The sequence below is a fragment of the Watersipora subatra genome, chromosome 11, assembly GCF_963576615.1.
Source record: "Watersipora subatra chromosome 11, tzWatSuba1.1, whole genome shotgun sequence".
NCBI classification, from domain to species: domain Eukaryota; kingdom Metazoa; phylum Bryozoa; class Gymnolaemata; order Cheilostomatida; family Watersiporidae; genus Watersipora; species Watersipora subatra.
In genome coordinates, this window is record NC_088718.1 from 14360772 (window position 1) to 14385854 (window position 25083).

At 34.7% G+C, this 25083-nt stretch overlaps 1 protein-coding gene across 1 annotated transcript in view; it reads left to right on the forward strand.

Annotated features, from left to right (window-relative positions):
- The window catches only part of LOC137408844 (uncharacterized), a 33299-nt gene extending 13029 nt beyond the window's left edge, over nt 1–20270 (forward strand). The window contains exons 5-11 of the mRNA XM_068095425.1: nt 5551–5724; nt 8766–8840; nt 9703–9803; nt 13698–13784; nt 16206–16347; nt 18424–18537; nt 19959–20270. Of these exons, the coding sequence (XP_067951526.1) occupies nt 5551–5724; nt 8766–8840; nt 9703–9803; nt 13698–13784; nt 16206–16347; nt 18424–18537; nt 19959–19999 (734 nt within the window). The 3' untranslated portion in view covers nt 20000–20270. The remainder of the gene's footprint in view (nt 1–5550; nt 5725–8765; nt 8841–9702; nt 9804–13697; nt 13785–16205; nt 16348–18423; nt 18538–19958) is intronic.
- The last annotated feature ends 4813 nt before the right edge of the window (nt 20271–25083 follow it).

Below are 25083 nucleotides of genomic sequence, written 5' to 3' on the forward strand. Positions count from 1 at the left end.
TCTCACTCTCTTCTCTCTCCCAGAACTGTCTGTCATTGCTAGATCGTATTGCTTGTGGATGAATTTCTTTGGAACAATCTATAACATGAAAATTTCCTTGACCACCTTTACTAACAGTTAGTAGTAGTAATAACTATTCTTGTCTAATCGAGGTCTGCTAGTCTGGCTACTTTGAGTAACTGTACCCCTTACTATCGCTTCATCATCAGACCCTTCTGAGGTTTGGGTTTCCTGACTACTCTCAGGCAAGTTACCACTCAACAAGCCACTTTGTCAATGGCATTTAGTGGCTCCTTTACTACATCATACAAACGTCCAGTTCATTCCTTTCATTCGCTTTCAACTAACTGGCTATCTACACCATACTATGGCTCAATTGCCTCGATATTTTTATCCAACTCGCAGAAATGATTTGAGGTGTTATATATGGCACACTCATAACCACCAGTGCAAGCGTTCGTATTGTTACTCAGCGGAAACATATGTTTTCAATTTCTCCGTATGTCACTCAAACCAACTCTTACCTAAAAACTGCCTGGCATACCATCTCCTCTTGAAAACACACCGTCTTCTTTGAAGTCAGTGGGCCCCTTTACATAAGCAACTTGTCCCGGTTCTAACTCTGGCATTTTTGACACTGTATACTTATCTCAATTGCATTTCAGTTTCAAATTTTTTCCTTTCTCTACTTTCAAAACTTTTCATAATCTACTTAACTCTTACTACTTACACCCAAACTTGTATTAATGACTCTGCCATACATTAGTTTGCTAAGAGAGTAACCAGTTGACAGAGGGGTTGTTCCATACACTAACATTGTCATGTCTTTGACCATCTTTTTTCCCAAACATTTTACTGTTTTAACTGCATTTTCTGCCAACTCATTACTCTGACAGTACCGAGGTCTACTAGTAACTACTCCGATTTTGTACAAATCTGCAAAATCTCTAAATATTTTTCTATTTAAACAAGGTCTATTATTTATACGTAGAACGCTCAAAATGCCAAAGCAAGGAAACACTTTCTTTATAACTGCTATTGCCTTCCTAGATGTTAAAGTGTTGATGCGCAGCGCTTCAATTCACCTGAACTACTAATCAACTGTGAACAAATACAACGTCCCATCCAGAACAAATATTTTACTACTAAGGAATTCTCAAGGCCTAGCTTGTAGTTTGCATTCTATCATAAGTTGATGCTTGACAGCTCCAAAGATGGTGCAAGTACAGCAGTGCCTTATGAACTCACCAACTCTACACTCACTCCTGGCTACCAGGCCACTGGCACTGGGCTTTTTTATGGCGTTTATCAATTCCCTGATGATCAAAATGACACTTCTTTAAATGCAATCTTTTCCTTGACCTAGATATGTATACCCAGTTCTTGAAAAAAACCAACCCATCACCTACCATTAGCTATTTTTTCGAACTCTAAAGCTTTACCAGCTCACTGCGGAAATGTTTACCACCTCTCGGTTAACGATCTATAACATATTCCAAACACTCCATAGCTTTCCTATCCTTCAACATCTCAGACTTTAGCTCTGTTATTAGGCTGTCTATGAAATCATCAGTAGTCGCACACACAGCCAATCACAGTGATATCCACCTCTTCAACCCCATTCACATCACTATTGCTGTAATGCCTGCCATTTTCTCGACTCAATGAACCAGTCATAAACATTTCATCTTCTGGTGTATACAAATTGCATAATCCTTCCTAATCAATGTCATCTTAAACCTCTGAACCCTGACTGGCAAAACCGACAAATCCCTTTTACCCAAAAGTCAAATCAATGGCTTATGGTCAGTCTCACTTTTAAACTTCCTACCTGCTAAATAGTAGTGAAACTTCTAACATGCCCATGTAAAGGCTAACGCCTCTTTTTTGATCATCACATGTCTTTCTTCAAATTCTATCATTATTCAATTGCAACAATATTGCTCCAACCGCACCCTTGCTGGCATCTGCCGACACCCTGTTCCTTTTGTTTAGACTAAAAGCACACAACACCGGTGCTTTAGATAGAGCTATCAACACTTTTTTAAGAGACTTTTCCTGATCTGGTCTTCAACACCACTTTGATTTACTTCCTGACACCTTGTAAATTGGTGTGCATAACTTCACTAATTCCCTGCTAAACTTGCTCAAATAATTCAACATCTCTGTGAACATTTTTGCCTCAGTGTTAATAACTGGTGAATTCAAGCCTAAAACCGCCTCAACTTTACATAGATCTGGTTTAGTAGCCAGTCACACTAGCTAAATAACCTAAAAGTCTGATCTAACTTCTACCACCAAACTCACCTTTTTTTAATGTCATGCCTACAAAACTGACTTTCTTCAGTATCTCCTTTAAGATCGATCAAGGCTCATCAGCATCTCTCCCATTATTTCATATATGGGGGATACCAGGATTATCATCTATCAAACATCCTACTTTCTTCATACAGCCTATAATCTTCTCCATTGCTCTCTAAAACAATTAAGGAGCTGACAAAATACCAAATGGTATTTGATTGGACCTAGATCTACCCCAAGGGTAATCTGTGTTGTCAATAACTTTGAACCCTTCTCAGTCTGAGCTTGCAAAAACCTTTAATTTGCATCTAACTTTGAAAACGTTCCTTCTGACAGTTCACTAAGCAAATCCGAAATCCTAAGTAAAGGATAAACCTTGCGTTTAACAGGTCTGCCCAGCCCTGACAAATCCTCAAACATTTATATCTTCCTTCATGCCTTGGGTGCTATAGTTAGCCCTGAGCACCACTCAATGGGTTCTTCAATCCACTCAATTGCCTTACTGGCTAACATACTATCTACCTTTTTGTTTTTCCACCCTTTTAATTTAGCTGCTACGGGTCTAGATGAATACAACCTGACTGTCTCTGTACTTTCCTTTAACTTTTTTCTGAAAAAGCTTGGTATAATGCCCAGACCTTCAAAAACTTTCTTGAACTCTCTTACTGGGTCAGAGTTAGATGTTAGAAGTGGCCCAACGCGTTGACTAAAGCTAACAGATTCAGCTGTTTCAACTCGGTTATGCCCAAGAAGTTGGCCTTTGATCCTCCTAAACGCATACACCTCAGTTTCTATGAACCAATATTTACGTTCCAACTGAAATCTCATTGTGCCAACTACCCTCACCTCATGCTCGTCTTAAACCAAAACTGTTTATGGCTCCTTTAACCGTTAGTTCAACCTACTGGCTGTTCCTTCAGTTACAGTTGACACTTCTGCACTGGTATCAAACATAAATTCGACATTTTTTCTACTAACTTTCAGAAGCTGCGCAATGCTTTGATCTAATTATTGGTCTTCACCATACCCATCTCTAGAGCCAGAAAATCTAACACCTCAGCCGTTACTACTGTCCTTACCATCATTATGTTTCCTGAAAATGGATTTTTCCACTTCCACAGTCACTGTACCTCTCATCATGCCTATTTATATCTCCCCTTCCATGCAGACTGTCCTTCTCATAACTAGGACACTTTTTACTTTTATACCTGTCCACACTGTCATCCCTGAACCTACTCCCCTTACCTCTAATATTACGAGGGCTTTCTTTGCCCCTTTACCTTTTCTGACTGTTATCCCGGACTGCCATACTTCTTATAGCTGCTGTCATGGCTGCCTCCTAGCCTACTGCAGCTATTTCAACTGCCATACCTCGCTTTTCTACCCTCATTTTTGCAGTACCAAGATACATGGCTTTGTTGCCCAGAAGACAAACATTTACCGGTGAAAAAACTCTGCATTCATGACCCCTACGCTTGCAATTGTAACAAACTCTATCTCCACTACCATCTCTACTACTTGCTCCATACCTCAATTTGCTACTATCTTTATACCTCCCATTGTCCCTGTTCTAACTATACTCAAAACTTCCTGCCCTATACCTACTAACATTACCTTCATCACTACTATTTCCGTAATACATCTTACTGTCTCTAGGACTATTTCTCAGAGAATATCTTCTTCCCTGGTTGTACTCTCCATCACTACATTTGAGGTACTGCATACAGCTGTCATACTCTGACACTTTTCCTACCTCCTTCTTAATCTCGCTTTTTAAATCTTTACTCTCCAGTCTCAAGAGCCTGACTGACCTATTTGCTATCTCACAAGCCCTCAATGCCTCATTCAACGTATTCCATATCAAATCAGCATTCTTTATCAAGTCTCTACTCACTTCTCTATTTTTCAACCTATTAACTGCCACTATTAGATCAAACTTTACTCTATCAACACTATTAGCTACCTTAGCATATCTGCTCACACTCTCAAATCACTACAAACAATCTTTATCTCATTTTGCAGTTGTCTGTCTGGCTGACTGTCAGGAACTTATGCCCCATTACAAACAAGCTCTCCTGTTTTCCACAGCATTTTTGTAAAATCTCCATGGCACCTTCATAAATGAAATCTACACCATCTAGAGTAACTCCACACTTCTCAACTCTTCTTTACCACTGTGGCCAATAGCTCTCGGTAGCAACACTAACTTAGCTCTACGTCTCATAATAGATAGTCTATCATGACCTTCACCTTAATAACTACTTTTCTTAACTATAAACTCAGTACAAAAACTCATCTTCTCTACAAATCTCTCCAACAAACCATCACCGTGTTCACCGAACACCAGCTTTGGAGAACTGAGCTCTGCCACGTCACAACACAATCTATTCTATGCTACCAACGTAATTTACTCTACACCTCTCCTTTCTCCTCTTATATTTAATTCTCACCTCCTTCACGGATAATAAGTTTAAATGACTCCCCCGTATTTCTCCAACACCTCACAACTTCGAAAACTTGCCACCCAAACAACCTACCTACGCCACACGTCGCCTCACCTTTACGCCAATTAAGGGCCACCATAAATCGTTAAATTTAACTTGTCAACAGTTTCCGCACTCTTTCGTAAACCATTACAGAAAACAATTAAAGCTTCATCAGCTGCATCATGTTGTATTAAGATGCCCTCATGACCTGAGACGTTACTATAGCCCCGGTCCCACCACCCTATTATACAACAATTTGTTTTACTTGTTCTGTAACTGGCTCTAGTACAGTTCTATGTTTATATCAAAAACTTTAGACAGATCTACTTGTCGCTGTTAAACAACTTTTACATGTGAATAATGAAAGTATACCAGCGAGCATAACCAAGCTAAAATAAAAAGAGAAAGACAACAATTAAATTGTTTTACACTAACAATCAATAGTGACAAAAACAACAAAAAATCTAAGCTTTAGTTTTATTTTGATGTTTGTTTATCACTATACTATCATTAAATCAAGTGCTAGAAATGCATATAGATGTCTGTGAAACAACTCAAGTGCTACAATAGCTAAACAATCATAGGAATATAAACTAGTCATATTATTGGAAACCTAAGCATGTGATAGAATAATTATTTGTTATTCTAAGTATTTAAATTTATTCATTTTAACTAAATTTAGATTTTTAAGCTTTCGAATGCTTTAGAAGTTGGTCACTCTTGAAGAACACAAAGCATTTTTAAACATAACAATCTTTGGTAGTGTCAATGATAGGAAGCAAACCTTATGTATCGGAGGGTCCAAAAGCAGTATTACAACTGAGTGATGCTCCAACAAAATGGGAGTCGATGCCTGCAATAACAGCATGCGATTCAGATAAACACGCAGAAAACTCTTCGATACAATGCGCGATCGCACAAGATGATGACCCTGAAGGTAGGATCAACTATTTTATATTAACTTTTTGTTGTAATAAAGTTGCATTACTACCTTCCATTTTCTGAACTCTTTACTCTAATGTAAGCTGTGTTTGTTTGTCTGTTCAAAGGCATAATTGGAGGTTTAGAAAAAGATCGCATCATACAGGGTTTGAACTCGCGCCTTTCAACATGACTAACCAACACTCTAACGCTTGTACCAATCAACCCCAATCATCTGTCTGTGAACGTTGGGGCATATAATTTTTGTCTATGCTTTATTGGCACATCTGACAACCTCTCATGTTGCACGGGACTGCCAGAATACTAGTAAAGAATAATAACTGAATAGTTTTAATAGAATAAATAGAGGTTTTGGTCAAACTTTTCTCACATACTAATAACAAAACAGAACATAAATTGTAAGAAACATCTCTTGACCGACCATTTTATTCATGACATTCAGAAGGTTCTGTCTAAATGTCATGAATATACAATCCTACCTGAATGTGTGTACAATCCTACCACTGTTTAAGCACTCTATATATACATATATAAATCTGAAAGTTTGTATGTATGTGTATTTCAGTTTGTTCAGCTATACTATGAAAATTTCGGAATGAAATGTTTGTTTCATGCTGAATTTGATCTCAGATCCTCTCGTTCACCAGGCAAATATCTTACCAATTAAGCTACGCAAGATACATCGAATTCTGAGGCGATGTGAGAGGTTATTTCGGTTAAAATAGGCATAGAATTTTGCATTATGCAACGCAACGTGACTAAAGCTTGCTCTCACGACTCATATTGATAAGTTTAACAATACAGATTGTAGCGTACTCAAATTTGTCTTTGGCAATGTGTCAGACTAATGGCAAGTGGCAAGTAACTACATTACTTGCAACCGTTTATAAACTGTTTTTTAATATCTGTGCAAAGCTGGGGATTTGGCTAGTAATTGTATAAACATATTATAGCCTACAGTAAACAAACAAAAGTTATTAAAAATGAAATATTAAAGATACCAACAACCATTTGCCTTGCTGCTATTTTAAATGACTTCAAATGACTTAAAACTCAAATTTTCAGTTTTTCTGTAAGTGAGATGGATGGCTTATGATAGATAGAGTTAGTTTACTGGAACAAATAAAATTTTCTTATAGCTGTTTCCAAAAACTTGTTAAAAAGTAAAGTTGTCAGCCCATGACAAGTCTTACCACCTTCAAGTTTGTTTTCATCTTCTGAAAATTACTACAGTGGACACCCGTAAGGCGACATTAATTTACTAATTACCACAGTGAACCTCATTTAAGCGACATTGATTTGTTCCGGTGTTGGCATCGCAAGGCTAAAAGGTCGTATAGAGGAGCATAGAAACCGGTAGTAATTATCTAATCCAAACACCCTCGGTAAAAACGTTAAGACCTTATATACGTACTGTACATATTAAAAATTACACGTAGTAACAAAATAATTTATTAACCTTAATAACTATAGTTACCTACAGTGACTTTAGTGTATTTAATGGTTATGATCTGCAATAAAATTTTTATTGCAATGAAATCGTTTTATTACTTCTTCCTTTAACGTTGTTATCAATCTTAGGACCCACGGCTAACAAATTAAAGTTATGTATTTAGTTATATAGTTATATACACATAATAAATTAAATTCATAGTAAATATTATATTAATTGCTAAAACGCACAAAAAATATTTATTTTCGCTTTCTTTTCACCAGTTTTCATTTCACCCATTGATTATCAAACATTTACGAAACACGAAGAATGCTGAATTGAGAGGGCGAGCATCATATATTTTTTAGGTGCTATGAGAGATTTTGGCAAATACCATATTGACATATTCATGATTCTAGCGTAGACAGTACACCGACCACCAAATTTGCATTTTGGAAAACCTTTTTTTTTGCTGTAAATATTTTGGCAAATATTTTGGCATTTTGGCGAAAAATTGTAATAATGGTGAAAAAACGCATTGTGTTCTATATCATGAGATGAAAAAACTGTAAAACATGATGCCATAATGCCGAGACTGCACTGTATTAGGAAAATTTGCTAACTATACATTATGTGTAGAGCCTAAAACTAAATTTAAAAGAAATGAGTAATACTAAATGTAACTAACTAATAACTATTTTTTATTTAAATAAATATAAACACATAAATAGATTGCTGCTACTAGTAACAATGAATGCAAAAATAACATCAAAGTAAATTGTTTTTTAGTTTTCAGAGCAATACAGAGTGATTCAAAATATTAACACTAATTTATTAGTCTGTACCAACCTAAAGATTCATTAGGGAGTTGTTCTACCATGACTTTGTACCAACCTAAAGATTGGCTAAATCAGTTATGAAGTTGATACTACCAAACAAATACAACTGCACTTTCAGGAATTCTACATGTATGTGTATATAAATAACATGTTATGTGGTAAAAGATATGTTTATAAACATGGCTTTTGATTTCTTTATTGCATAATTTTACAGTTCATATCTATTAGTAGTTACATGAGAAATTAAAACAAGGTTTTAGAGCTGATTTAATGCTTACTGTAATTACCCAAGTAGAATGCTCAATGAAGTATAACACGTACTCCCTTTACTTTTGATGTTGAAATTTGAGAAAAAGATGGAGCATCATACTTGGGTGATTACAGTAGTTATTTTTATTGGCAGCAAGAGAGATTTGCATTGGCAATATAACAATGTACTTTGGTTCTCTACTGCAACTGAAGCTTAGTGGTGGTTTTTGCGAAACGGAATGTTACAATTTAAAAGAAGTTTTTTAATTTGTATCTTTTGTTGAAAAACAAAACTTAAGCTAAAACCTAAATTTGAGAAAGAGACTTGTAGGTGATAGCTTCACAGAAGTGCATCTGTTTTTACATGTATTTAAACTTCACTCCGAAGAAATTGCGCTTTGCTTGAAGACTTTTTAGTCATAGATAAAACCTTGTGATTAGACACATTCATAGATGGTTATAATATTATGCCTATAAATTTTCATTAGTTTGTGAATATTTACATGATGTTTTTAGCCATAGCTGTCCTGATGAATGTGGAGGTCAACAGAGGTCACCTTCATGTAAAAGAAATTCTCCCGAAAGAGCGATGTAAGTATAGAAAATATTTAATATTAATTTTAGCTTAAGTTGGTTTACACATTTTTATGAAAACAAAATTTTTTGCTTTGTAGTCATTGACTATCATTGTGTATATTTGTTTATATTTTATATTATTTGAAAGCAGTTAAGTTTTGATAATAACTAGGAACACCAACCAGCTAATAGAAAGTGGTTATTTATCTCTGTTGCTATGACTACCCAATGGCAGACGCATTGACTTAATAAAGATTTGATAATGCTATCGCACTATGTATTTATATTCTACAATAAACTTGTAAGTTTATTTCTGGACATTTGAAATTTGGATTTTGTGGAAGGTGTCATAAAGGCATCTACTAAAGAAATACGAAAAAGATTTGACTAGACTTTATTATTGTTTTTATATTCTCAACGTTAAAAAAACAATATTTTGTTATTAATACAAGTAACTAAATTTGTATACAAAAACATTTAGATAGCGTTTCTGGGATTCAACAGTTTTAGTAAGTTAAAATGCTACTAATATAAACCTATATTACAAATTTAATGTACTAATATAAACCTATATTACAAACTTAATGTACTAATATAAACTTATATGGTAAACTTAATGTACTAGTATACACCCATATTACAAATTTAATGTACTAATATAAATATTAATAGAAATGTAGAAATACCAGAAATGAAGATTGAAACCAGCAAAGTTAATATGACATTGTATAGACAACTTCATCCTGATTGTGAAAGATTTTATTAATTTCCACTTAACAACATTGGTTTCTTGATGCTGGTTCATATTACAAATAGTAAACAACTATCTCTAATTATAATTTTCATAAAAAAGCTCAGAATAAGTTTCTCCTTTTAGTGTTCCAGTTTTCAGTAGAGAAGTATGACCTGATGGAGAGCTATGATGAGAATGGAGAATTAGTCATTTGTGATGCAGTCATCCTGTCATCTTCTGACAAGGTTTGTTTCCAACATAAGTTATGACTTGCTAAAACTTGTCCATGCTTAAACTGTTAGATTAGGTATGTTTATCTAGCTCCTCATCTTTTGACAGCCAGCTGTTTTGCCCTTATACAGATCTATCAGTAGAGAATAGCGTAGTTAGGAGAATAAAACTTATCCATGGTGTCAGGTACTTTTATCCAGAAATCATGGAATATGAAAAATTGTTATCGGTACAATACCATAGAATTGTTGTGTAGAATGAAGTAAGATCAGAATAAGTGATAAGAAAAGAACAAGAGCTCGGAACAACCAGCTCAACTCAACGTAATAAAAAAAACATACTCGACTTTACGTTGTGCTTAACGTAATGCGTACCGTCAAGTCTGACCCTGTGTAATGAAAAAGCAAGAAATGATAAATGCCACATATACCATTCTGAAAAACTTTCATATTGCACATGTACAATATAAAATATTCTACATGTACATCATTCCATGGTTTCAAAATCAGTGCTATCATATGTCATACAAATTATTGCTTTAACACTCTGGGGTTTTGCGTGCTCTGGTAAAGTGTGTTCAATCAGGTTCAGCATTGCTCACATTGCCACTATTATCTAGTTCAATATCCACAGGGTCCTTCTAACCTGCCAAAGTGTCTCTTTCTGAATAGAAGGTGATAGTTGGGAGATAATTTTTATTAGACCGTGATCTGGTGTGGCATATCCTTATATGCCTCGGGGTAAAGTCAACCATATCTGTAGTGGTAGATATTAATGCAGTAACCTTTTCGATAGTACTGATGGTAGTGCACTTTGCATTAGGCATCTTCCCAAATACCTTGTCTCCTATACACTGAACTGGTTGAGGTGAGTATCTTTCTGCTGTCTGAATGAGTTTCTAGCTATTTCTGGCCATGAATGACTTCCGTATTTGTACACTGATTGTACTACTACTTGTACACTGGGGTAATAACGCTATTCATCGTGGAAAAATTGTGTCAATACAACATTTCCTGTACAGAGCGTCCATTTTGAGCCACTATTTTTTCATATGTTTGAAGTTGCCATTACCCTGCTGATGGTAAGCACAGCTAAAGATATGGTCTATGTTTCACTTTGCCATGAATCTGCAAAAGGTTTCATTTTTGAAGCATGGTTTGTTGTTTGTCAGGAGTTCTTTTGGGATCCTCTTTTGCAAAATACCTGTTCGAATAGTTTGATAGCAGTTTTGGTAGTCTCGCTTTACATTTTTTATTGCAGAACCGACTGGGTCTGCGAGTATCAGGTATAGTGCCATGATAAGCCATGTCTGATGCCACCCTTATCCAGGTTTCATCTACAGACAGCTCACAATTCTCCCATCTCAACGGCGCCTTCATATATACACCGCTGTACACCGTATGCATGCCAAATCGCCTTATCCACATCTGACATTTTTTCACTACTTTGTCCACATCATCTTTTAGCATTGCATCACTCCAACTCAATCTAGAAAGATAAAATGTTCTCTCCACTCACAGGTGGAGAGTATCATGCAGCTAATGTAGAGCTTCTATTGAATATGAACTGACGCAGCCAGCCAAAAAAACAGCAACTGGAGGTTTTAGCCACTTTTTGAAAACTCTTTTCAACTTATCAAATCCTTGGACTCCCCATCAAACATTTACGGAACATGAAGAATGCTGAATTGATAGTGTGAGCATCATATCCTTTATCAGGTGCTATGGGAAAGATATCGGCAAATAGCATATTGCCGATAGGCAAAGATAGCCAAATAGGCATATTTATGATTCCTTGAACTGGACTAGTCCAAGCTCTACAGAAAATTCATATAGACCAACTTACTCGGAAATTATACTAAGTTTCCTCTTAGTCTACGTTTCACTTAAACCATTCACTTTTGGTTGCTTATTGTCATGAATCACAGAGTTTACTCATCTAAATACAGTTGCTGAGTCATCCATGATGCTCATTAACTTCAAGTTCCACTTGTTATCACAACACAAGCCTCTAACTACAGCTTCCAGTTCTGCGACATTTATGTGATTCTCATCATGCTTTCTTAACCAACAACTATCCTCAACAATTTGACCATCAACCCCTACTCCTATGCCAACAGCAAGGCGGCTCGCATCACACCATGTGACAGCTTTTTTAACAGGTACAGACATCCCACCACTAACGGGATCTCTTACTTCCAGTGCTGCCTTTTCTGAGAAAACATAGCTTTGACACAATCAAGGGTGAACTGTGGTCATCTCACTCACAATCATAAGTTTGCTTTTTCATGAAGCTACATGCTACTCATAGCTATTCACCCACTGAGTAAATGCCCTGGAAAACTACCAAAGACAGAAAACAACTCACGTTTTATTAGAACGGAGTCAATATCACTGATATTGTTGTCACGACCCCAGACCAATGAATCATTCTAATTTTTTCTTACATAAGAACCAAACATTTACGCACCACTGATTTGCTTGGGTTTTTTGTCACTAATCCATCACTTAACAGATGATTTTAACACTAACAACAAACACCTTATCTCCATTTACAATAATATTATCTACATGATGATCTGTGCCCTCAGCAGCCTTGAGATCTACTGATAACACTTACTGAGTACTTTTGACATGATTTCTGAAGCAACATTGAAGCTGAAACCCATTTTTGTCATTACATAGAGCTTACCCTTATAATAACTAACTGGTCCTACTCAACTAATCAGCCACACTCAATCCATGACTTGATCTCCTTCTCATAATCTGACTTACACTCGTTGCTAATCTTATACTTGCTACACTAATTTGTCAGAATAGACTCCTCTCCTTTCCACTTCCAAGAAACTTTTCAATGTTTGCCATCAAAACATGCTTTAAAATCAGCAATTTTACAGAGCAATTTCACAACTTCAAAATTGGACTTGAAGATGCCTCAGCAGCCACGACAAATGAAGTTTGCACACCTTGATCTATACTTCCAATATGAAAAATACTCAACTGACTCACAAAGACACCTTCTAAACCTTTCACTGTATCCATACCCTCAATAGCCGAGAACCCACAAACCAATGATGTTGACACCAAGCAACGCAATTTCACAGAGTCACTCCCTGTCTGTATGAACACATCAACTTTACCTTCACGAACAATAGTTTTATCATCTAACATTGTTAGAGTGTATGGCACAAAATCATGTTTACCACCAACAACCTTTTAGGTAATTCATTTTCTACTTTTGAGTTGTTTGTCTGATGTAAAAGAATCAATGCTAAACGCTCTGCACAACTCTGTTATTAGGCTCTCGAAATCCCTTTTACTTCAGCACTCGATTGCCAATAGACTGCAAAAACTGACTCAGAAAAGAACAATGGAAAAAACTTTGGCAAATCAATAACTCCTTAAAGCTTCGCAACTAATTCCAATTTTTCCAACCAAGCATGAGACTCACCGCTGCTATTCTGATGCTCCTAGCTCGTCACTATCTCAGAACACAGAATACCCTTCGCGAATACATGTTGACAAAATAACTTGTAGAATGAAGTAAGATCAAAATAAGTGATAAGAAAAGAACACAAGCACAGAACAACCAGCTCAACCCAACCTATTAGAAAAAACACACTCGACTTTACGTTGTGCTTAATGTAATGCATAGCATCAAGCCTGACTATGTATAATGAAAAAGCAGGAAGCGATAATTGTCTCATATACAATTGTGAAAAGTCTTCATATGTAGAATATAAAATATTCCACATGGTGCAACCTATGAACTGGCTCAACTAATGCAAGCGTTAAGAATTTTATTTTTCTTTTCCCTCGTTTGAGCCATAACTCAATCAAATTCAATTTGCTGTTTTTATCTAAACTAAAATTGTTAGTTAAAGCTGTATCAATGTTTTTCATTGGTAGATTTTTGTTGAACCAGAAGATGACGATGTAAGAGAAGATGAGATAGGCTATTTGCCTCATATACCTTACAGCAGAGTAAATCTGGAGGTCTGTATGAATGTTTATATGGTTATAATAGATATTACTCTTGCTTTATGTAAGAAAGAAGCTAGCCTCCTTTGTACAAAACTCTGAAATAGTTTTTAAGGCATGTTCTGATTGGAAAACCAGTTTTTTGTTATTGTTTCTGAGGAAAGTGGTGTCAGATTCATTAAAACTTAGTTTTTGTGTGAAAGAAAACATTTAATTGCAAATTGGTGCTTATTAAAAATTTACGCTATATTAATTGCTAGAAAATTCTGCATCTGATGATATATGGCTTGCGCGGCTTTTTGGCCAAATTAAGGCAGTAATTCATCACCACCAGCAAATGTGTTTTAAAATGGAAATGGTGTCATTTTTTTGACGGTACTGCATTTCTGTTAATAAACCAATCACATCTTTACTAACTCCTTATATATAATACTTTAGATATTCTCTGGTTTGCTTTAGATGAATTAACAAAGATAGAATTTCTGTCTACAATCTCTTAAAGAGATCATGTGTAAATAAAATAAGCAAATTACAACCTATCTTTATAAAGGTGATGCAATAAATAGTGTTAACTTTAGTTTTAAGTTAAAGACCTTTAATTGAAATGTTGAAATGCATCTGCAAGGCTCTCCTTTTTCTCCTAAAACAAATTTACTACCGATTTAAACTGGCGGCATCCTTGGTGCTATAATTTTGCAATAAAATTAAATAGCCTTACGGCCTCCCAGTCAATAGAATTTTGAACCATAAAATTACTTTTTTGTTTTTTTCTTAAGCAAACTTGCAATTATACGATTTGCATCTATCATTACCTTATAATACCTTACCATATTCTTACATTTACCATTTCTATAAATAATTAAGGTACATTCACTTTGGGGCCACGGTTATGTTTCAATTCACACTTCATACACTCGCTGCGCTAACTCAGCCAAGATAGTTGATCTGCATTTTTTTAACTATTTATAATTTAAATTATCTATCCTTTTATATTAAAAACAATGACATAATTTACTACTTGCTATACAGTTATTACTTCAAATGTCGCACGAATGACAAACGCTTTTAACAAAATAAACTTTTTCTATGCTAAAAAAGTAAAGCCTAGAAAAATATTGGCCCCAGTGCAGTGGTGATCTGTACTATCGATAGGTTTAGTTATTTAAAGAATAAAGTAGCAAAATAAATAAAAAGGTAATTATATCATCATTGTCATATGAGCAACCTAGTGTTGGCAATTATAGTAGCTAGAATATATATGTACCCACTTGATAGTTTGATGACATGCGCTGATTTCTTTACCTCCGCTAGGGAGAGCTTAACCGGGTTTTATTAATTTCAATCCTGTTTCCATCCATCCATAAGCGTTTCTATGATGCCGAATAGTACACTCACCTAAAACGCCTTCACATAAATTTTGCAAAGTGAAATGGTGTTGAATCCATTCAGATGTTACCATTTCAATGATTCGGAGTTATAGAAACTCTGAATCCATTCAAAACACAAAAACTTATTGTATATACCGCTCAGTTTTATTAGAAGGAAGCAGTTCATATCTTTAGGTTGTACTGTGAACACTTTTCATAAGTGGAGTTATTCACCAGAATAAAGTATATAGACAGCTAAACTCCATCTACCAAGTTTTGGCAGACAACTTTTACTGGGAACTGGGCACCACAAATTGAAAGGTTGAAGGTCAAGTTAAACTATATACTAGTGACATATAGAAACCTTAGAAGCATAAAATTAACTAGAGAGCTCAATATTTTGTCTACAAACATTTGTAATGTAAAACATCGAAACATTTGCAAAAATACACAATGATTTTTGATTAATGATAAATGATTAGTTTTCATAAAGCAATTTTAAAAATATAAAATATGCAGTATATTTAGTACATATACATATACATATATAGTACATATACATATGTATGTACAAATACAAATACACATACATATACATATACATGTACATGCACACATACATATACAATGCAAGTACATATACATATGCATGTACATGTACATGCATATGTATGTGTACATGTACTGTATATGTATATGTACACATACATATGCATACACAGTACATATACATATGCATGTACATATACATATGCATGTACATGCATATGTATATGTACTGTATATGTATATGTACACATACATATACAGTACATATACATATGCATGTACATATACATATGCATGTACATGTACATGCATATGTATGTGTACTGTATATGTATATGTACACATACATATACATATACAGTACATATGCATGTACATGTACATGTACATGCATATGTATATGTACATGTACTGTCATTGTCATTTGTTACATATTTGTCATTTACACAAACTCACATTTGTAACCAGTATTCTAAAGATACATAGGTAGACGGATAACACACTCTTATTTCACCTGCAGTACACTGATGATGTTGCAATGAAGCCATATTTTACTTACCTACGACCTGGCACAGTTAACCAGACATCAATTGATAGAAGACACTTCAAAGTTTTTGAGCAGAGACCAGGATTTTACAGACTGATGTCAATAATGAGACCAGGTATACATACCATCAGCATATTTCTATTACAGACACTATTTAATTCTTTGGTTTATTGTATGAGTAAATAAAGAATGGTAACTTCATTTAAAATTCCACGTTCAAGATGAACTACTACATACTAACAAGCAATATCTTTCCTATCAAAAAGTAAATGAAAGAAGTTTTATTTCTATGTCGGTTATCTAAATAAACAAGTTATCTAGAACATGCTTGTAATTATCTAAATACATGTAAATAATCTAAATACATCTAAATACATGTAGCTATCTAAACAAAAAAGCTATCTAGATAATACTTATAGTTATCTGAATAAAAACTTTGTCTAGATAATACTTGTAGTTGTCTAAATAAACAAGTTATATAGATAATACTTGTAGTTATCTAAATAAACAAGTTATCTAGATAATACAACTCGTAGTTATCTAAATAAACAATAACCTGCTCTTATTATCCTTGCATTGTTAAAGGTGGTAAAACAGTGCAGTTGGTTAAGTGTTGGTCAATCAAGCTAAAGGTTAAAAGTTGGAGTTCTGTAGACTGGATTATTTTATAAAACATTATTTACGGCCTATATTATTTCTTAATATGATATAACAAAAGCTGATATCCATAATATAGCAAATTCAAAAGCATGAAATATTTGGATAATAATATCCTAATAATAAAGAATGGATTATCGTATATACATTTAACTCATAGATGTAGAGAACTCTATGGTTGAAATTATCAACAGACAGCAGAAGGAATTGACCTTTGACATTAAATTGACCGTTAAATTGACATTGACCAGTTACTTAAATTGCTATACAAATATATTATATAGATATATTGTTATATATTTATACTGTGATATTAGATATTTGACAAGACCCTAGGAAATATAAAGGCTAACTGATAGTACAAATTTTTATAGCATTGAAACTAGGGGATAATATTACAGATTTGCGTTTGAATTATATTTTTGTGTAAGTTCGATGTATCAGGTTTTATTAGCATTTTTTAGTCATGAAAATGGGCAAAGATTCAGAGTATTTGCAAAATATTGACTGACAACAGCTGCTATATAATTATATACAACACTATTTTATTTGAGCAAAATTGCTCAATTTTTGAGCTAGATTATCCAAAGATTATTTGTTCAAATTTCTTATTTGAGAAAGAAGAGCACGCATTGATAGATTTTAAACAGAATACTTCAGAAAATAACTAAGCATACGGGCAATACTTTGAAGTTCTTTTTCGTTTGAAAGGAGAACTTCTGGCTTGCAACCTTCGCCAACGTAATTACAAACTGATTGGTATAATTCTATAACCACTGCTCCAAAGTTAGTGCTGGACATATAAATGTGGTGCAAGCTTTTTCAGCATTGGTGGAATCTGCTTCAACCTTACACTATAGTTATCTGCCATATTGGGTAATCAAAACATTTAGTATAGTGATAAAAAGTGCTTGAAGTACTTGTGAAATAATAAGTCCTATAATCCTTCATATAATGTGGTGATTAAATAGAAACAATGTATTAAAATGGCGTCAAACTGAAGCACTGGTCTTACATTCATTGGCTAATCGTTGGCATTGGCATCGCGAATCAAACTCAGGTTTTTATGAAACAATCACCATTCCATCACAGCTTGGAGTTTGCACTACAAGTGTTTTTTTCCTACAAACTGGATTTTTGTCCTTTTAACACTGAAGTCATCACTTAAAAACATAATATCATGAATGTATTGTAATACATGAGAACGTCTTAAATTTTAAAATGCTGTCAGTTAACCTTGAAAATGTAAAAAGCTTTACAGAATGATTAAATCCAATGTTTTCTAAAAAGTTTTTTGCTAATTGCTTGAGCTGCAGAGAAAAGCCATGTTAGTAAGTATTTCAGTTGCGTTTATTAAAATAACTCTATTAAAACCATATTTCCTACAATGCCATTGTAACAAAAATGTAGAGAGCTTTCTGTTATCCAGCAGTTAGCTTCAAAACAGCAAATCGTAGAAAAGCGATCACAACTTTTTGAATCCCAATATCCCTAGACTCTACTAACTTGTCAACTTATATTCTGCTGGTTTCAGGTCACTACCTGGCAATTATAAAGGTACATGACATGATTGTTTTGGGATTGTCACCCCTTGATGAAAGTTTACAGAGCTGGGAGATCAGTTATGATTTCTCAATTGATGTTCATGGTGAGGAATCCACATTTGATCGGTAACAATAGTGAAATAAATGGGCTTGTGGGTGCCTTATGTAGGTCAGGGTAGATTAAATACAAATGGGTTCCCGGTCATACATGTACATAATCTGGTGAGAGGGAGAGAGAGGGAGTGAGAGGGAGAGAGAGGGAAATAAGAGAGAGAGAGAGAGAGAGAGAGAGAGAGAGAGAGAGAGGGAGAGAGAGAGGGAGAGAGAGAGGTAGAGAGAGAGAGAGGTAGAGGTAGAGAGAGAGAGAGAGAGGGAGAGAGAGAGGTAGAGAGAGGTAGAGGTAGAGAGAGAAAGAGAGAGAGAGAGAGAGAGAGAGAGGTAGAGAGAGAGAGAGAGTGAGAGAGAGTGAGGGAAAGAGAGGGAGGGAAAGAGAGGGAGGGAGGGAGAAAGAGTGAAAGGGTGAGAGGGTGAGAGGGAGAGAGAGAGAGGGAGAGAGGAAGAGAGAGAGAGAGAGAGGGAGAGAGTGTCGAACAGACATGGCATAATAATTTATACAGGCTACTTTGCTGATCTATGCTAGTCTAATGGTTACAAATTGATGTCAGTATAACCAATCGTGTTAGAGCTAGGAAATCTTTGATTACTCTTCATCTGACCTGCATACTAACAGATTTAAATATATTTCAAAATTAGTGGTAACAGGTCAAAGATAAGCAGCAAAATTATTAATCTGGCTTGCTATCAGAAAAAACATTTTTATACCATTTTAATCATAATTCTTTTTGCCAGTTAAAATATTTGACCATAATACATGGAAAATATTTGAATAAAATAACTATGTATTATCTTCAGGTATGTGTTTTATGATGAACTTGGCTTACGGAATATGAAAGTGATGGAAACCTCAGTGTTACACCCGTATGAGCTTTTTGTTGAGTTTGGTACAGTAGTTTTAGACTTTTTTGAGTGCAGACTTTCTATTGTGTAGGATAGATATGCAGTGTTGAGTATTGCACTATAACTATCTCATAAAAACATTACATTCCAACCATTACTATAAAACTATTACATTCCAATCATTGCCATACAACCATTACATTAAACCCTTGTATTAAAACTATTACATCCAAACTATTGCATTATGGCATTGCATTAAAACTATTGCATTGAGACATTGCATCGAAACAAATTCCTACATTCAAACAGTTACATTAAAATTATTGCAACTAAAACTAAGGTAATTTCAGTCTGGTAGTAAACTTCACAGAATATTTCATTAAAGAAAATTTGTTTAGTCAAAATAAATTAACATTATAATTATAGCCTTTAATATTTCTGGTTTTATATAGAAAGGGATGCTAGGTTTTTTTCCTGTGCAGTTACTAAAGTTATAAAAAGCTATAAAGTGCAGCTTTTGATCAAATTTTTTTGAAATTATTATGTAGTGTATTTCATTTGGTTGCAGATTTGCTGCGACACAGATGCGAGCCTCTGGCATTCCACTGATGACGTATCTCTACTTAGTTTACTCATCATGCAGGAGAAGACAACTTCGCTTTTCCTGCAGCTGCTGTTTACTGCTTCCTCACAAAACATAATGCTTTTGATTGCTCACTGCTTCTTACAAGCTTTTGTAAATAATGCATTTTTCAAAATATAGGTTGATGTATTATCCAGCTTTATAATAATATATCAATTTAAATTTTTTATCTATTTTGGCTCTGTCATAACTTAGCAATCATGTCAGATGGGAATAATACATAAAAGACATGTTACAGACTGGTGCAACTGTTGTTTAGTGGTTAGTACCACGGACTGCAATACAGCAGGTGAGGGTTCAAACCTCACTACATGTTTCTAAAAAGAGCATATAGCATTAAAGGATTAATGATTAATGTGTAAGCACATGCGCTTACACGCATAATCAGAGGTGAACTTTCACAAAATTTTAGTAGATTTTTACAGAAAGCATCAGCATTTTTTGTTATTTGTAATTGTTTTTGATGTTTGAGGTGATCTGACTGCCAGGATGTTTCAAGATTAAAATCGATAAAACTTGATCTTGGTTAAATGCTCAGATAATGCGAAAGTGGGGTTATGACATCTATCCTTGCAGAGAGGCTGATAGATGCGTAACGTTGCAACTGGAATGCAATAACCGATATCCCCTGTTGCAACGATAACAAATAGGCGCTACTGATGTCATTTGCACCTATTTCTCTTTACAATGCTTGAACAGTGATCGAGTTTTTATCAGTTTTAATCTTGAAACATCGTGACTGTCAGATCACCTCAAGCAAAAAAAAACAATTACAAATTATACAAAAATTCTAATGCTTTCTGATAAAATCTACTAAAATTTTAAAACTAAACTTTTTAAAAATAAAAAGTTTATTTTTAAAATTCTACTGGTCGTGTTTCCAGTGTGGTGAGTGGTGACTCCGCCACCCGACCAAAAGCCATGTTAGTCAGTTTAGCCATACAATTTTTCTCACGCCTACAAAAGGGCTTGAGAAAAATATGTGAAGCAAAAAAGTACAAATAATTGTTACAACATAATTAATTATGAACTTTTGTTGGTTTATCACTTGACAGCATGGTGGTCAAAATATGCAGTTCATCTGAGAGGATGCTGATTAGTTACCACTAAAACTATGTGAGGTAACATGTGAGGTAACATGTGAGGTAACATGTGAAGGGTGTATTTCGGAACTTGATAAAAATAAAGTTCACAGAGGTACAATAAATGTCATGATGTGCTATAGTACATGTGACATGAGTCTGAGTCGACATAACAATAAATAATAAATAACAACATAACGACATAACAATAAATAATAAATAACAACAACATAACGACATAACAATAAATAATAAATAACAACATAACGACATAACAATGAATAATAAATAACAACAACATAACGACATAACAATAAATAATAAATAACAACTACATAACGACATAACAATGAATAACAAACAACAACAACATAACGACATAACTATAAATAATGAATAACAACAACATAACGACATAACAATGAATAACAAACAACAACAATATAACGACATAACAATAAATAATAAATAACAACATAACGACATAACAATGAATAATAAATAACAACAACATAACGACATAACAATGAATAATAAACAACAACAACATAAAGACATAACTATAAATAATGAATAACAACAACATAACGACATAACAATGAATAACAAACAACAACAACATAACGACATAACAATAAATAATAAATAACAACATAACGACATAACAATGAATAATAAACAACAACAACATAACGACATAACAATAAATAATAAATAACAGCATAACGACATAACAATGAATAATAAATAACAACAACATAACGACATAACAATAAATAATAAATAACAACTACATAACGACATAACAATGAATAACAAACAACAACAACATAACGACATAACTATAAATAATGAATAACAACAACATAACGACATAACAATGAATAACAAACAACAACAACATAACGACATAACAATAAATAATAAATAACAACATAACGACATAACAATGAATAATAAATAACAACAACATAACGACATAACAATAAATAATAAATAACAACTACATAACGACATAACAATGAATAACAAACAACAACAACATAACGACATAACTATAAATAATGAATAACAACAACATAACGTCATAACAATAAATAATAAATAAAAACATAACGACTTAACAATAAATAATAAATAACATTTACATTTTAATAAATGTAAGGTTAAAACCATAGAATTTGACATGTTTCAATTTTAAATGCATATCAATTACATAATGCTCAGCTTAGCAGGTTACATGAAAACTTACAGAGCTAGATAGTGAGCTTCATAGAGACAAGCTTACTATTTAGAGAAATATATAGAAATATATAAATATAAATATGGTCTCGCAGCTGTTATGGTTCCCATAACAGCTGCGAGACTCAGCAACAATCTTGCACAGCTAAACACTTATGAATATGAATATGTTCTTTACAAGCCCAGCGCAGTAAAACATCTGTGGCGGTAGGCCTGGCAGCTTTTGCTCACATAAAACTACATTGCTGATTATCGCATGAATATGGCTACTCGCCATGTCGTGTTAAAAATCTGACTTTCAGCTGTACAGTGCGTTTCGAAATTGTTTTGTCACCAATGCTTTGTTTGCCACCAATGTTTGCTCTTTGAGAAGTTGAACAGAACAGAACTCTGGTGCTGACCGGTGGCAACTACCAGTGGTGCTGGATGCATACATTTCTACTTCACTGCTGATAGCCTTGCGATTCTGCCACCAGTTTGTGGCGTAAATGGAAACCAGGCTTTAGTTTAAAAAATGGCAACAGTACTTGCAGAGGTTCAGTGAACACGTAAATGTTCGTAAGGTAACGACTGTGCAGGTAAAAAATGCGCTTGTTTTTTGTCACAGACCAACAATTTGCTCACGTGCTTATTTGACTCAAAGAAGATGAACACTTGAATCATTTGATGGAAGAAGACAAAGAAGTGAGTGACAAACAACACACTTTTCTAAGACCAAACATGTACAAGCAGCGCGCATGAGTTTTACCAGCATAAAATAAAGCTTGGACAGTCTCATGCATGCATGTGGTCTGCCTAGAACCTTCAGCTCTATTTATAGAAATGAAACTTGCAAACAGATACATGTTAGTAATAAGATATTGTGACACGATCATCGGAAAAGATCCATCAAAGATTTCAAATGGAGTCATTAGTTCGCTGTTTTTAATATTAAGCAGACAACTACAATAAAATTTAACTAAGCGTAATATTAACAAGGAAGTTACTTACATTCACACACTGAGTTGACTAAAAAAAACTATACCATAAAGATGTCAAAGCAGGCGCTTATACATGTATATACTTATAAACAAAACAAAACTTTTCCTAAGTTAAAGAGAACTATGAGATTTTCCTATGAGATAATAAAATTGATATTTTAAAGTTTCTTATATTTGATTGTTTCAACAATTACTGTCACATGATTTGGGATTTATCACCCCCTTTCATGTAGCGTGTTTTATGCTTCTTTCCACCTTTTTGGGTCTAGTTTCTTCAATTTAATGGTACGCCTTGCTTCATCTTTGTATCTCAGGCTAGGCCAGTCCTAATTCTTCTTTCGTTCGTTTTATTGTTGCTGACCTCATTATTGTTGCGTTTCTCCCGGGTAGCCCATACTGTCATTGGACCGGAGTATGGTTCCAAGCCTGGTGGAACCAATAGAAGAGTAACAACTAAATAAATATCTTTAGTTTGCCCTATACATATTTTACCTGCACTCACCTTAGTCAGTCGGTTTTGGTAACCATTAAAGAAACTCATATGTTCTTACAAACTTTATTTGAGATTTTTATATGGTATTGTACTTTTTAAGTATTTTTGACAAAGTGCTAGAAAGAAGGCAAAAGGTATGTGTATTTTATTTCTTCTGCCTTTTTCTTACAAACTAGAGATCATTGAACAGGGCCCGCCATGAATGCTTTCACACGTATCAACCACTTAATTGATGTAATTTGCTAAAAGAATGCCTGTGTAATGTCTTGGCTTGATCACTTATTATAACCAATTACTAGTTACATAATATTGCTGCTTATATTTAGTATTTAGCATAGTAATTTTATGTTTTTAGACTCCAGGTGCTGGTATTGGTGATTGTCAATGTAATAAAGTAATAAAGAAATGTCCAGTAACTGCTGTGTTAGATCCTGCGACCTACACGTAGAGGCGACCTGGGTCGGCTTACTCTACCGGTCTGCATTCACCCTCCACAGGGGCCGTGTAAGTATTGCTCGTAGACCAACACGCGGAGGCGACTAGGTCGACTTACACCACCGGCCAATCACAACTACCTACACCAGGAATTGCTCCCTGGGAGATATACTGCTCGTACGACAAGGTCGACCTGAGGTCGACGCGGGTCGACAGAGTATTTCTAACCCTACTCCCAAAGCGCAGTCCGAAGGACTTAAGCTTGGAGTACGCAAGAGCTCAGTGTGTTTCTGTATTGCGCAAAGAAATAGAAGAGTGTGGGTTCAAATGCAAAGCATGTATTGAACAACTTCTAGGCCGATAGACACGGCCTTATATATAACAAAATATGTAAATGAGGTTGGCTAGGGCCAACCTCCTCTAGGGGCGTGACTATATAAAATAACCAAGGGCACACAACTCTAATAATAATAACAACTAAAAAGGAGATGGTACGGCAAGTTTCCATCACATACGCCGCCCCTATAGACGGCTATCGGCTATATACAAAAAAAAACACACAAAAGAAAAAAAATACAAGAAATATATGAACACACCAACTAGCTACTACAAAACAGGCAAAAACAAAAAAAAAGAATATAATAATATGAGAAACCGCAATCACTAAACACCAAGGGAAATACGGATAAATCATGTCGACCGGGTCATCTGGGGTGTCGACATGCGGTTGGCTAGATCCTCCAGGCGACGAGCCGCCCGTCGGAGGTTGGAGGCCTCCTCTCGTAAAGCATCTACCGTGACCCGGGGTCGTACTTCCC